The 14,389-nt window shown below is 40.1% G+C and overlaps 1 protein-coding gene across 2 annotated transcripts in view; it reads right to left on the bottom strand.

Moving 5' to 3' along the window:
- Positions 1 to 6,416: 6,416 nt before the first annotated feature.
- LOC103722758 (signal peptide peptidase-like 2) overlaps positions 6,417 to 14,389 on the bottom strand; it is a 33,343-nt gene continuing 25,370 nt past the window's right edge. For both annotated transcript variants that reach the window (XM_008813431.4, XM_026810639.2), the window contains exons 12-14: positions 12,154 to 12,224; positions 7,054 to 7,137; positions 6,417 to 6,945 (exon numbers count right to left, since the gene is read on the bottom strand). In XM_008813431.4, the coding sequence (XP_008811653.2) occupies positions 6,851 to 6,945; positions 7,054 to 7,137; positions 12,154 to 12,224 (250 nt within the window). In that variant the 3' untranslated portion in view covers positions 6,417 to 6,850. The remainder of the gene's footprint in view (positions 6,946 to 7,053; positions 7,138 to 12,153; positions 12,225 to 14,389) is intronic.

Raw genomic sequence — 14,389 nt, 5'->3', positions numbered from 1 at the left:
CCCCACCCCTCTGATTATCCCAAGCCACAATTAGACAAAGTAGTCCGCAATGTAACGTATTATCATTAGAGATGGGCACTGGGCCGGGCCGCCCACGGCCCGGCACGGCACGGCACGAAGCGGGCCGTGCCTGGCACGGCCCGCAAGCTACAGTGCCGGGCCGTGCCGGGCACGGCCCCTTTGATAGGGCCGTGCTGGGCTAGAGGGTCCTGGCCAGCGGGCCGTGCCAGGCACGGCCCGGTCTAGGCCCGCGGGCCAAGCACGGCACGGCCCGCGGGCCAGCACGGCACGGCCCATAAGGGCCTGGGCCGGGCTGGCACGCGAGCCTGGCACGGTCCGGGCCTGGGCCCGGCTCGGCCCGATAAAAATTAATGCTTCATAAATTTTTTTAATAAATTAATAAATATTGAACACTAAGAAATCTTGATTTATGAATATAAAGCCACCTTAATGGTGGGGGGTTTGGCATAGACCCCTACCAGTTTATTAATTTAAATCAAAATGGTACATGAAGGGAGGTTTGGACCTTGGTCTGACCTCTAGAATACAATAAGAAACTAAGAAAGGGCCGAGGTTTGGACCTTGGTCTGACCTCCAGAATACAATAAAAATGTACAATTATAAAAAATTAAGAAATCTTACTAATCATCAGTGATTCAGTGAATCAGTATTCACTCTTCAGTCTTCAGTCTTCAGTCTTCAGTCTTCAGTAGTGTTTGTATCATCATCATCAGAGGATGTTGTATTATGTCCACCTTTATCTTGAAGTCTTGCCTCAGCATCCAGCCAATCCTTGAAGCAGAGAAGCATCTCCACCGTTTCGCCCGTCATCCTACTTCTCTTTTCGTCAAGAACACGCCGACCTGCACTAAAAGCGGATTCCGATGCTACCGTGGACATCGGCACAGCTAAAATATCGCGTGCAATTGCAAACATAACAGGATATTGATTTCTAACACTCTTCCACCAAGATAATACATCTAGATTCTCTATTTGATTTTCATCATATGCAGAATGAAGATCATTTCGTAAATAAAATTCTAGTTCACTACTTAAAGATGAAGAAGATGAAGAGGAACTTGAAGCATGTGTGTGTCTTCTCTGTGCAATGAATGAAAAAATAGATGACGAACGAGAACTACTAGAAGGAGGAATAGAGGTTTGTATTTGTGTTCTAGATCCACGAATTTTTTCATCATATATAGCATAAATATCATAAAGAAGTTGTCTTACCTCATCTTTAGCAGATTCAGCATCTTGATTCATATTTTCAGAGTATGCATCAAGTAAAATTAGCACGCCATTTAATTTAACTCTAGGATCAAATACAGCAGCTAAGTTATGCATAGGACATATCCTGTCCCAATACTCATTCCATTTAGATTCCATTAATTCAATAATAGGCATTAAAACATCATCATATCTATGTTCTGCAAATTTTTGACTAATTATATATGCTTGTTGTAAAAATGAACATGAAGTAGGGTAATAAATACCAGAAAGAACATTGGTAGCATTATAAAAACTAAGCAAAAAATCTTCCAAAATTTTTCCTTTATTCCAATCAGTTTCAGTCAATGTAAATCCTAATCCATGATCATTAATATATGCACTTAATAAATTTTTATATGGGTATGCATCATGTATCATGCTATATGTGGAGTTCCAACGAGTAATTACATCAAGTTTAAATTTTTTAAAACGTTTACCATGATTTATGCATAATTCCTTAAATTCTTGAAGTCTTGATCTAGAAGCATGAATAAAAGAAACTGCATTTCTAATTTTTGAAATCACATCTTGAATCATGCCCATGCCAGCTTGAACAGAAAGATTTAAGATATGACATGCACATCTAATATGCAGTAAATTTCCATCTAATATGGGATGCAATGAGTCTTTTAATAATACAACAGCAGAATTATTATTAGATGCATTATCAAAAGTAATAGACATAATTTTTTCATTAATATTATATGAACATGCAGTTTGATAAATTATATTTGAAATTTGTTGCCCAGAATGTGGAAAATCAAAAGCACGAAAAGCAAGAATACGTTTATTTAATTGCCAATCATTATCAATATAATGAGCAGTAATGGCAATAAAACAATTACTACCTACAGATGCTGACCAAATATCAGAAGTTAATGAAATTTTTACATTTAAAGTAGAAAGTGTTTCAATTAAATTTTGTTTCATTGCTAAAAAATTGGTCATAGCTACTCTTCTAAATGTACGCCTACTAGTTCTTTTGTAAGCAGGTTGTAGGTTTAATTGAACATATTCTTCAAAATTAAAAGATTCACATAAACTAAAAGGTAATTCATCCTTAACTATCCATTTTACAAGTGCTTTTCTTTGATTTTCATGATTATATGCAAAATTACCTACAAGTAATCCCCCTTGTATATTAAGGCTACTTTGAGTTTGAGCGTGAGAATCATGCATCCTATGACTCTCTTGATGTCTTTTTAAATGCCCTGTTCCCCCACTACTACTACAACTATAAAGTTTGGCACATTTTTTACATCTAGCTTTCCAGACTCCCTCAACCATAACTCTATCAAATTCATTCCATACAGTACTAGTCCTCTTACGAGAAGAGGTTTGACCTTCACTCGGTTCACCAGTTCTAGAGGAACTAGGAACAGGGGGTTGGGGATTAGTTTCTTCTCCCTCAGAAACAGGAATGCCAAACTGACTTTCCTCAAAAGATGACATATCTATGATTAATTCAAAAAATAAAAACTAACCGCAAGGAGGAATTGAGTAGAGGGTCGGAGGGCAGAGACAGAGCCGAGATTCCGAGCTTCCTCTTGTGCTCTCAACAGAAGCGACCTTCTCTTCTCAACAGGAACCTCCTCTTGTGTAGCACTTGAACAAACTAAAAATTAAATTGCTAGAAGAGCACTTTAGAAGAGAGAAATAATAGCAGTAGAGAAGGAGAGAATGAGAGGTTTGGTGTGGTGAGAATGAGGGAGGAATGGGCTATTTATAGAAGCCCAAAATTTTTTTTCCCAAAATACCCTCAATTCAGCCGTTATTGGACTGTTGGGAGGGGTAAAAGCGTCTGGAGCCGTTACGGGCCGTGCCGGCACGGCCCGTTCGGAGCCGTTGCGGGCCGCCCGTTTGCGCCCGTTACGGGCCGTGCCTGGCACGGCCCGTGTCGTGCCGTGCCCGGCCCGGCCCACCAATAGAGGGGCCTGGGGCCGGGCCGGGCTGCAGTTCCGTGCTGGACGGGCCGTGCCAGGCACGGCCCGTTTAGTCTTTGGGCCCGGGAGGCCTGGGCCGGGCCGGCCCGGCACGGCCCGTTGCCCAACTCTAATTATCATGGATCTACCATACATTCATCATCTGCTAGTGGCTTGCACTCAAATAGAGTTCAACTTTTCTTTCATTTTCAAATATAAAAGTGGGGAATAAAAAAGAAGAAAAGGAGAGGCTTAAATCGGTGATCACATTTATTATTTATATATCATTGTATATCTAAAACAAGCCACACAAACTATTACTAAGGAGAAAACAAAGGGTCAACTAAAAGACTAGGAACAAAGTGAAATAGTTGTATAGCAGCTAGGAGCATGCCTCCATTAACTAACATTTTCATCATTAGAAACATGTGTAACAACTCAGGACCTCACCCAAAATGGCTAGCCGGAAGATATTATTTGGGTTCCTTGATCCTGTATAAGTATCTAAGATCTATCCAGATAACTACCGATATAAGACTAAATACACGTCTGTACGAATCCTCACAATATGACTAGAGGAGATGCCTTAGAAAGTTCGGTGCAGAGATCAGTGCAGAGTCGCCTTTATGACTTGGACCAGAGGGTGGGATGGCCTTTCTGATGAGCAGATTTGGTGCAGAGTGGCCTTTATCACTTGGACCAGAGGGTGGAATAGGCTCTCTGACCAAGAAACGCCGGGGGAAGCTCGTTGCAAAATGGCCTTTATTACGTAGAGTTAAGGGCGGGACAGGCTCTCTGACGAGGACATGGAAGGCCATCTTCTCCTTGTCAGCTTGAAGCAATGAACTCTTTGGAGCCTTGAGAACTCTCTCCATGAAAGTTGGCCGGCGTTCTGGCCTTGCTGAAGACACCCCAACGGCTATGAGAAGGAGAAGAGCTAAAAGTTTTTCATGGGAGGCAAGAGGAGGGAAGTAGCTAGCAGCCATCGTGTTTGGATACCGTGTAAGGTTGAAGGAGTGGCAGGGATACAGGTCAAGGGTGATTCAATTAATAAGAAGCAGATTAAATCCTCGGCAGAAAAAGAGCAAAACTTTTTTGGTTGTAGAAGATTGATGTGCCATGTTCCACCACCTCACAAGTGATAATGTTAGGTTAGTATATAGGATGCACTTGCTGACTCACTAGATTACATGAGTCCACACAATTGTAATTGTGGATTAAGGTCCAAGTGTTTAAGATGGCCCAAGTTAGCCTAAAGTAAGTAGGTTATGAATGTGACTTGAGTGTAATATCATGTTGTAAACCTTGTTGAATAAGAATGGATATATTTTCTATATCGAGCACTAAACTAAAGTAAGTAATCATGGAACAAGATTGGGGCACGAGTTGCCTTGAATAGGAAAGGTTGTGCACTAATTGATAAGGCCATCAAATACATAGATGTTCAACTAAGGACACCAAGATAAGATGACACAGCGCGGCCGTAATCTTGAGAGAAACGTCATATATGGCTAACAATTACACATGGATAAGGATTAAGAGTTTGCTAACCATGGAGATAAGATTAAGTGTTTACTAACCATGGAGATGCTATCCTTATGATATCCAATTCTTGTTGGGCATTTTGGCAAAAGCATTGTGGAACATAGGACTATAGGAGCATTAGAAATTCAAAAATTTTCCCAGAAGAAAAGGCCAAGTATGGTAAGACAAATTAATTATAGGATAAAATAAGGTCATCAATTGTTTCATCTACATGTCCACAAAAAACACGTCAAAGGATGATTCCAATTTCTCCAATCAAATCTACATAGCACCACCAAAAACTGCATTAATAGACTCAAAACCTCCAATTATGACTAGCAAATCTCTAACATAACCGCCAAAGGATGGGGAGAGTAATTGAGACTTTGTGAATATAGATGATATTGATGCTTCATTTAGATCGAAAAAGAAAAGAAAAGAAAATGAGTCTATCGAGAAGGAGACCAGTCGGTGACCGGGAGGACCCATAGAAAAAAAGTCCAAGGAAAAGTTGAGCGCATTCGATGCTTAAAATTTGTAATCACATAGCTCTTACAATTGCAACAATTATGAAAAAAAGGTCTGGAGAAAGTTCTATAGAATCACCAAAAATCAAGGAAGAGAAATAGAATCAAACCATACATCAAGAAAAAGGGAGGATATGACCACTAATCTGGTTTTTTTTTTTCTTCGTAAATTTTGGAAAGTGGTCGTTCTATCCTGTCAATTCATTATATAAAAAAACTACATGAATGGTATAATTTGAAAACATCTGATAAATTTGGAATGACAGGGAGTATATTACATGAATGGAAAGCATACTGATTGATTTGTCTTTTTTCTAAATTCAAGACAGATCTAGGTGGAGATAATCATATTACATTAACATCAAGTTGGATTGGTTCACATATAACCCATATTCAATCCACAAATTGAGTCGCATTATTGAATTCTAGCACAATGCAAATAACTTAGGTTCAGATTGGACTATATTAAGGTCATTTTGGGATCAATTCAACTCAATTTAAGCTCCTCTCCCTCTTCCTCAAAATTATATTGCGCGACATTGGCGATCTAACAACCAGTCTGCTCTTTTCAACGAACGTTTAGCTTAACCATCTCCATCTGCTCGAGTATCCATTCAGTACAATTCCTGCAAATTATAATAGCACCCCTTCTACTACAAAAATATGGTCTACCAGCCATATTACTGTTCCGGTATCAGGATGTCTGTCTGAATAAATTGTTCAAAATAAGATGTTCTCTGAATAGCTGCTATTTGTTGCTTGGATGCTAAAATTCTTTTTGAACATCTTATTACAGAGAATAAGAAGATCAAAAATGTCTTTTATTCAAGGATAATATCAATCATCTAAAAGATATCTTACTCAAATACACAAATACACCTTATCCCAAAAATAAGAGAGATAAAGACGAGGCCGTTTCCAAAGATCAGGGATCGAAAAGAAGGTACCAGAAAAGGTAGAAAAAGGAGAGGAGAGCAGTTGCTTTCAGTATCCATCCAGATAGAGCATATGACTGGCGTGAGTGAAAACAAGAAGCAAAAAAAAAAAAAGTTGGCAGTGCCACTGTACAAATCTAGAAAAGGTGTTCGCATGTTGCAAAAATGAAAATAAGAAAATTCATTTATGAAAAAATATTAAAAATAAAATAAAGATGAATCAAATCTGCAGAAAATAATCTAAGAGTTGCTGGCCATATCACTATTGCAAATGAGAAAGTTCTTGCAGGGATTAAATCACACAAAAGGCTCAGGAAGCCAATACAGAATCCTCGAATAATATTACAATAAGTTGCAATACAATAGTTACTGTTGGATAAAAGCAGTGGAATATTTACTATATAGATAAAAGAAGTGGCTGATGTCTTCCATTTTGGTTAAAAGATGGTAGTTTACAATTCAATGATGGGGAGGCTTGCCTCATACTTCTGTTTTCCCTATCTCCAGATATTTCATGAGTTACTTATCCATCTTCCTTATCTCAGGCAGCCCTGATGATTTGTAGTATGCAGTTCAAATGGTTCCAATTGATCCTGTGTGAAGATGGTCTGAGAATATCTAAAAGAACTTTGTCATCATCTCCTACGAGATTTCACGTACACTCCGCTCATCACTCTGAAGCAGGACCGGTACTTGATCGAGTTCTTCCATAATTCCACAAATCATTCAATTCTCCTCTCACCCAACCCAATATAACAATAAGGCCTAATTGTCAAGGTCATAAAAAGTTGGCATCAGTAAGCCAGGTAGATATCAGACCACACGAAGACAAGGTTCTAAATTTACACCATATTAGAAGATTGAGATCCTTACCTAAGGTACATGGAACCAGGTATAGAAGGGCAGGTTGTCCGTGTCCGTCCATCAGATATAAAGCAAGATAAGTGAGTAAGAGACCTGCACCCAACAAAAATAAAGGAAAAAAAACACCACTTTCATACAAAGTGTTCATGTTCCAAAATAAAAGTAAAGAAATAAAAACTATAGAAATGTGTTGTTCTGCTGGTCTGTTTGACTCAATAAGAAAACAGGCATCCACCGGGTCTTCTACAATGTGATAGAACAGCAACTAGAGTAGGGAATTTAAGCCACCATGGAAGACAAATACCGAAAAGTGTTTTTCACTACATGAACCAACCCTGATTTGCACAAAAACATGGCTGAATTATTGTTTATATAGTTGTTATGGTTCATGGACTGCAAAACCTGAACAGGATAATCAACCATCTCATGGTAGTTTAGTTGCTAGACTGGGTAATGGGTGCGAGTGCATGGAAGGGGACAGTTTAGAAACACATTAAATAAACAAGTGCTTAGGAAGCGGGTGCAGGTTCAATTTTCTGGGAAGATTTTGAAACAGGTACATCACCCTAAGAAGATTCCATCTACTAAGAGTGGTAGCATAATAGGAGCCAGGGCATATACTTAAAAAGGGAAAAAAAGTAATATTATAATTATATGTTAAAAGCAATGACAGTAGAATGCATCTGTCACTTAGGGGACAACGGCCCATATTGTGATAGACGTAACACTTAATTATACAATTAGTACATTGAACAATACATACGAGGAACAAAAAATTGATCCAAACACAACTCCAATGTTTGTCGTATTGCATGGGTGGCCCCGGGCAGTGGGACCCTTACAATGCATAGTTACAAGGCCCAGGTGGCCCCTTGGGATTAAATTATGGATCCATGTATGCCGTAAAGTGCCTAACAGTGGTGTTGCTCAAGAGCCCTAGTATAGAAATGCCTCCAAGAAAAGGTAACTGAAATTACAGATGTGAATCAAAAAATAATTTGGTTACAGCAGGTACTCATCATAAAACCAGACATAGAGGTCCACAAAATAAGCACCATCATCCTAATAATTGCATCTTCAGCATGACTATTCTTCTTTAATCCCCCCTCCCAAAAGGCCAAAAAAATCAAAAATGCAGTCCATAAGAAGTTGCAGGTTAGCTTCTACTGATCAATTACAATGTTGCATCAACTAATCTGATAATCATGCCTGAAAACCCAAAATTTGTATGCACATGATCCTCCATTGGAATGGATGGCCTCCATTATGATGATAGAAGAACGAGAAACATGCGCTCTGTTAAGCCGGAGAAAAGCTAGATTGTTGTTCATAATATGATTATCAAAATACATATAGTATTTGAAGTTGATACATCATGTAGATACTACTCTTCCCTAGGCAACATATTACTCCAGTATACGATACAAGGTCTGCGGAACCATTCCGAACAGCCCGATTTGGGGCATCCCGGGCCGTACTGGCGGTAGACTAGGACGATTCCGGCATTGAAACCGAGACGCCGTTGCCGAAGGGGAAGGAGAGAAAAAAAGAGAGGAAAGAGAGAGAGAGTGGAGAAGGGAGGGAGAGAGAGAGAGAGAGGAAAGAAGAGAGGCCGACTTCAACTTAAGTGAAGTCAGCAATGGATTTGTCGATTTCAACTTAAAAAAAGCAAAAATAAAAGAGACCCCTCCAGGCTCCTGTTTCGAATGAAACAGTGGACCAGAGGCAAAGCCCCACCTCTGCATCTCCCCGGCCTCTACCTCCTCCGCACGGAGGCTCTCCGGCTTCCGTCGGCTGATCTGACTGGCCTCTCTCTTCCTTCCTCTCCCTCTCCCTCCCCCGCTCTCTCTCTCTCTCTCTCTCTCTTTTCCTCTCATTCTCCCTCTCCCTGTCTCTTCTACTATGTCGATACGGACCCTGCACGGCATGGCACGAGCCCGTACCGACTCATCCTGTCAGGCAACCGGTACGGTGCCTGGTACCGGTTCCGCCGACTTTGGTGCTATGTCATTGTTATTGTCGGTAGATGGTGCACAAGAATTTGTATTCTGTTGTTTGTATGTTGATCAACTGCCACTATGTTTAGCAGTTCTCAGAAATTATGGTGTCTTTCCAGAACTTAGCATGACATCAAGCATGTTCTCAGATTTTTTGAGAATGCTCCAACAAGCAGTTTTGCAGATTCACTGTTAAATTCAAGTTTCTCGCTGTCCATTTCATGTTTGTGCACTTTGATGGGTAAGCAATACATGTATCTTCGTTCACCAGAAAGTGTAACTGAAGCAAAACTGATAATCACCAAACATCACCATTTGATGAATTGACTTCCAGGAGAACTTTAAGCCAACTATGGGGCCTTTACCCATCTAAGGTCCTAGTGATATGTGGGCAATGAGCATCTAAGAGACAATCAAATGGACATAAACTCAAGTCCCAATATTGAAGCAAGTTATATGTGTTGGGAATTGTTTTCTAAATGTCAATCGTCAGCGCTTTGATGATTGAATTTTGTAAATGAATTAACAAATTAATAAAATGTTATTTGGCATTATTCATCATTTCATTGTACATCTTCAAATGAACTCTTATATGATGAAGTCCTTAGAACTTATTTTATGATAAAGGAGGATTTATCTTTAAGTCCTTAAACCTGTTCGTGACTAAATGATATGATGTTAATAGAACGACAGCATTGTCGAGATTAGGTCGTTGTGAGACATATACGTTGCTTGTCCTCTTAACCAAGGAGAGTGGAGACACTGATATGTCATACAGGTGAAGTGTAGGAGTACATTTCACTGAACGTGACCAATTCCGGAACGCTCTACTGTCAAGAGATATTCCGAGTGGATATGGGTATAAGTATCCCTCAGACCTGAGATCACCACAGTGATTAGCAAGCAACTCACTGTACTTTGGTACCGGACTAACAGAATTTCTAATTCTGGGACGGAAGGTTACTGGGTGCAGTCAAGTACTTGTGAAATCGGTGTGTGAGTCAAGATGGAATTGACCCCTCCTGAAAATAGGAGATAATGCTTTGTGTTCAATTTAGCAAAACCTTGGCCAGGATAATCCTTGTGATGAGTCACAGGATTTCTAAAGTTGATCACATAGTGAATGCACTGATTAGAGAGTTGACAGAACTCTGAGGTCATCCTAGCATTAGGAGTCAAAGGGATGAATTATACAATAACCATAGTTCAGAATTTCAGAATATTTGCTTCGCATATATTCGACTTATCCGGACGTCAGGTACCATTACTAGATGGTCACATCGATTAGTGCAGGAAGTCGTTCCTGTACTACCGGCTTAGGTTTGAACCTATGAAGTCACACGCATAGAAGTTTCCTGATTGATCAAGATAGCTGATGGATGATTAAGAATCGTTCAGAGATAATTTGGTCAATTCGATTGGCAAATTATCCTATAAAATAATTAAAATAATTATTGGAGGATTAATTAGTAATTAGATTACTAATAAACTCAATTTGATTGAGTAAATGGACTAAGGATGAGTCAAATTGAATTGGATTCAATTTTGGGTTCAATCAGGGTTTTAGACCTGATTGGAGTCGACTCGAGCTTGGCTGGGGTCGACTCTCTCAGAGAATCCAGAGGACGACCTCTTCTGTTTTTCTCGGGTGAGGTCGACTCGAGTTTTCTTAGGGTCGACTCGCTGGGCGTATCAGGGAAAGAAGCTCTCCGTCGTCTCAGCCGAGGTCGACCTGCGAAGCTATGGGGTCGACACGGGTCGATTTTGGAGTCGACTCGAAGGGAAAGGAGTCGACTCAAGGCGACTTGGAGTCGACTCAAGATCGGGAAGGTCGACTCCTGAAATTCTTGGAACTCGCGGACAGCTGAATTCAAGGGATTCGATAAAAGTGGATTTTCAATGAAAAATGATGGGATTTGGATCGTGGGACATGTCGGAGAATGGCTAGATGATGATGGAATATCAGCACCATCCATTTCGATCCTATCTCACCCGCATGAACCATCTAGTGTTTGAATTTTGAATTCAAACAAGATAAGATCTATCTTGTTACAACCATCCCCTTTATGCGCCAACAAAATACAAGATTTTTCTTTGAATTTCGAATTCAGATGATCAGAATGAAATTCAGCCTTCATCTCGCCCATTCCATCTCCTCTAAGTCCATCTCGCCATAGCTGATAGGGATCCCTGAAAAGAGCCTTTAGATCAGATCTAAGTCCTCTTTAATCCCTACAAACCATTCCTCCAAGTTCTTCCAAGAAGGCAAATCAAAAGTTGATAGCGTCGGGAAGAACGATTTTCAGCAACAAGGAAGATCCTGCGCAAGCTAGCACTTCCGCGGGTTTGGATCTCTCCAGGAGCTTCGCGTGGATTACTTGTAGAGGCCAGACGAGTGTGTGGCTACGAAGCTCGAGCATCGGATCCATTACTTTCAGATTTCATAAAGCTATAAATCTAGATCCAAAGATATTTCTTATAGGTTCCAATCCCCAAGGGTTAAACCTCTTTTTGGGCTCTTCACAGAGTAATCTTCAGAGCCTGTTCGATGGGCATTCGAAGATTAGTTGGGTGTTAGATTAATTGAGTTTAGAACTTAATTAATAATCTCATTTCAGATCTGAAATTAATCATGCAATGATTTTAGCATAATCGTTTAAACGATCCCAGCATATTGATCATGAATACTTATAGTGGTACTTTGAAAGTTGATTTCTTATGCATGCTAGAATTAAAATGTTTGATTCGATTTTTCCGCTACGAATTTCAAAATTAAAAGAACTACGTGTGGCTTGATTCCTCTTGTGAAGGGGTACGTTGGCAACCCGAACAGGTACAACCATTGATTTTGAAAAAATTTTAAATTTCAGCATGCTATCACTACTAGTATCATAGGATCACTTTCAATATGCCACTACGCTTATGGAAGATAAATTTCTAATCAGCTAAAATGAAAAGGAACACATAAAATGATAAACCAAAAGACCATGTCAAATGCCAAATCCATGTTGATAACATTATCTCTATTAGCAATCCAAAGGCTTTTACAGGATGATAGATTATTTGAAAAGGAGAAAAGAAAAGAAATACAAAGGGAACATCGGCCACCTACCAAATGCATATCCAAGTGTCAACCAAAGAAAATAGCCATTCAAGGTGCCCTTTTTGTTAGATTTATCATACCTGCATTATGAAGTAGTCATTTCTTGTTAAACCAAATGGCTAATAGTCATTAATAATATACATATGCCAACAATCTCAACCAATACCAATATCCAAAACAACAGACATCTGTGGATAGTTAAAGCACGGCATGGTAAAGGTAGCATAAATGCTATGGTTCCAAGATGAATAAGCTGCTAACATAATGAACATAACTGTAAAACTTAAATGGTGCTCGAGTATGCGCAACAACTGATAAAAGATCAAAATAGCGGGCAGTGCTGCTCTGACAATGCTCAAGTAACAGAGGTTCAATGCTAGCAATGAGGAAGCTTTGTACTCCAAGACCATAAGGAGTTGAAAGTAGCATAACTGACTAAAATCAACGTAATGGTGATGAAAAAATTGAATGGAGAGAACTTTATGGTTGATCCAATCTTTGAGGAAACCTCAAATAATGATGATTGTGAAGAAGCTATAGACTTATGATAATAGAAATGTAGAATTGCAAGCACATAATACTCAATATTTATAGAAGACTATGGAGATATGCATTAGTCCATGCTGCACTAACCAAGTCCAATAGCAAAAATCCTGCGATACTAAGGCAAGTTCAGAGACAAAAGCTTATATTATATATGAAAGCCATAACTTGTTGGTGCCATGCCATTTAGAGCTAAAGGTATGGAGTCGAGGACTACAATTTTATGGAGTCTAAACATTGTGCAAGTGTATGATGGGTGAACCAATTGTAATGCCTAACTCTCAAAGAATATTTGGAGTGAGTGAAACAAACTCACCAAGTTTGAAAGCTAGGATAAACATAAAATAATGATGCATCAAGCTACTAAGGCAAATAAAGATGCCTGAAAGCAGGAACCCGACCAGAACCAACTGTCTAGTGATTGGTTTGCATTACATGAGATCAACGGGAAAATGTTAAGACCAAATGATTTGTTTGGATTCAGTTGGGTCCAGCATAACCCCAAACAGATGAATAAATACAGGTTTAGGTAGATTTTGGCAGAAGGATTTTTTACCAAAGATTATGACAGTTAATCAATTCTAACCATTCAAAGAACTATTTTAGCCATCAGACTTTTTTTTTAACCAATCAACCTAATAAACAGGATATCTTTTGCAGAATAATATCCAAGAAATTACAATAGCCCTCTAAGCATCAGCTGTCATTTAACCTCTTGGTAGGTACTAGGGCTGCAAATGGATCGGGTCGACCCATGTCCCGAACCAACCCGACCCGCGAAAGACCCGACCCGACCCAAATTTTAGGACCTATGGGGCCGGGTTGGTCCTAGATTTGGACCCGTTCTATTTGTCGGGTCAGATCCACCCAATCTCGACCCGGACCCGACTCGACCCTTTTTTTTGGGGTCAAATTTTTTTTTTAAACCTCGGAAGTTAGAGAGTGATGGCATCATTTGGGCTTACTTTTTGGGTCGGGTCTGGATTATACATGGACCCGACCCGACCCAAATGACCCGTCGGGTCAAAATTTGCGGGCATGGACCTGACCCGACCCGATCCGACCCGATTTTCAACCGGGTCGGGTCTGGGTCCAAAATTAGGACCCGAACAAGAAACCGGGTCGAATCGGCGTCACTTAGGATCCGACCCGACCCGACCCGACCCAATTGCAGCCCTAGTAGGTATTGAGACTTTGTCCAGGCTACCTGGTTTCAGATATGCACAAAAGATTTAATTGGAAGTGTTGTTTTGCTTTCCTTTCAAGTTAACAGCCTGATATTGGCCCAAACAACCTGCTCTCCTTCCCTCTCTTCTGTCGTGCTGTCCTTTCCTGTCTAATGCCTCATCAAGGCTCCACAACTCCTAGGACACCAACACTTTTAGTGGCCTTCATAACACCACCAAAGGCCCCAACCATCCTCACATTACCCTTGCCCCATCTAGCAGTGTCACCACAATGTTGTGACAGCTCCAGCAGTACGCCCCACACTCTGACATACAAAGGCTGCTGGCATTAACAATACGACCTATACTCCATAGATCCCCAGGATTTGTATAATTAAGCACACTGCTAGTGAGAGAACTAGGAGATGGATTAGCCAATGAGGCACATAGTTCTTTCGTTATTTACTTGCTAGGTATAATGAAATAGACACATATATAACAGTCTTATATATGAGGACATGGAATAGGCTAGTTGC

This window comes from Phoenix dactylifera, unplaced genomic scaffold (genome assembly GCF_009389715.1).
Source record: "Phoenix dactylifera cultivar Barhee BC4 unplaced genomic scaffold, palm_55x_up_171113_PBpolish2nd_filt_p 000378F, whole genome shotgun sequence".
NCBI lineage: Eukaryota > Viridiplantae > Streptophyta > Magnoliopsida > Arecales > Arecaceae > Phoenix > Phoenix dactylifera.
Note: the sequence above shows the minus strand (reverse complement) of the source record. Positions and strands in the feature narration are given on the sequence as shown.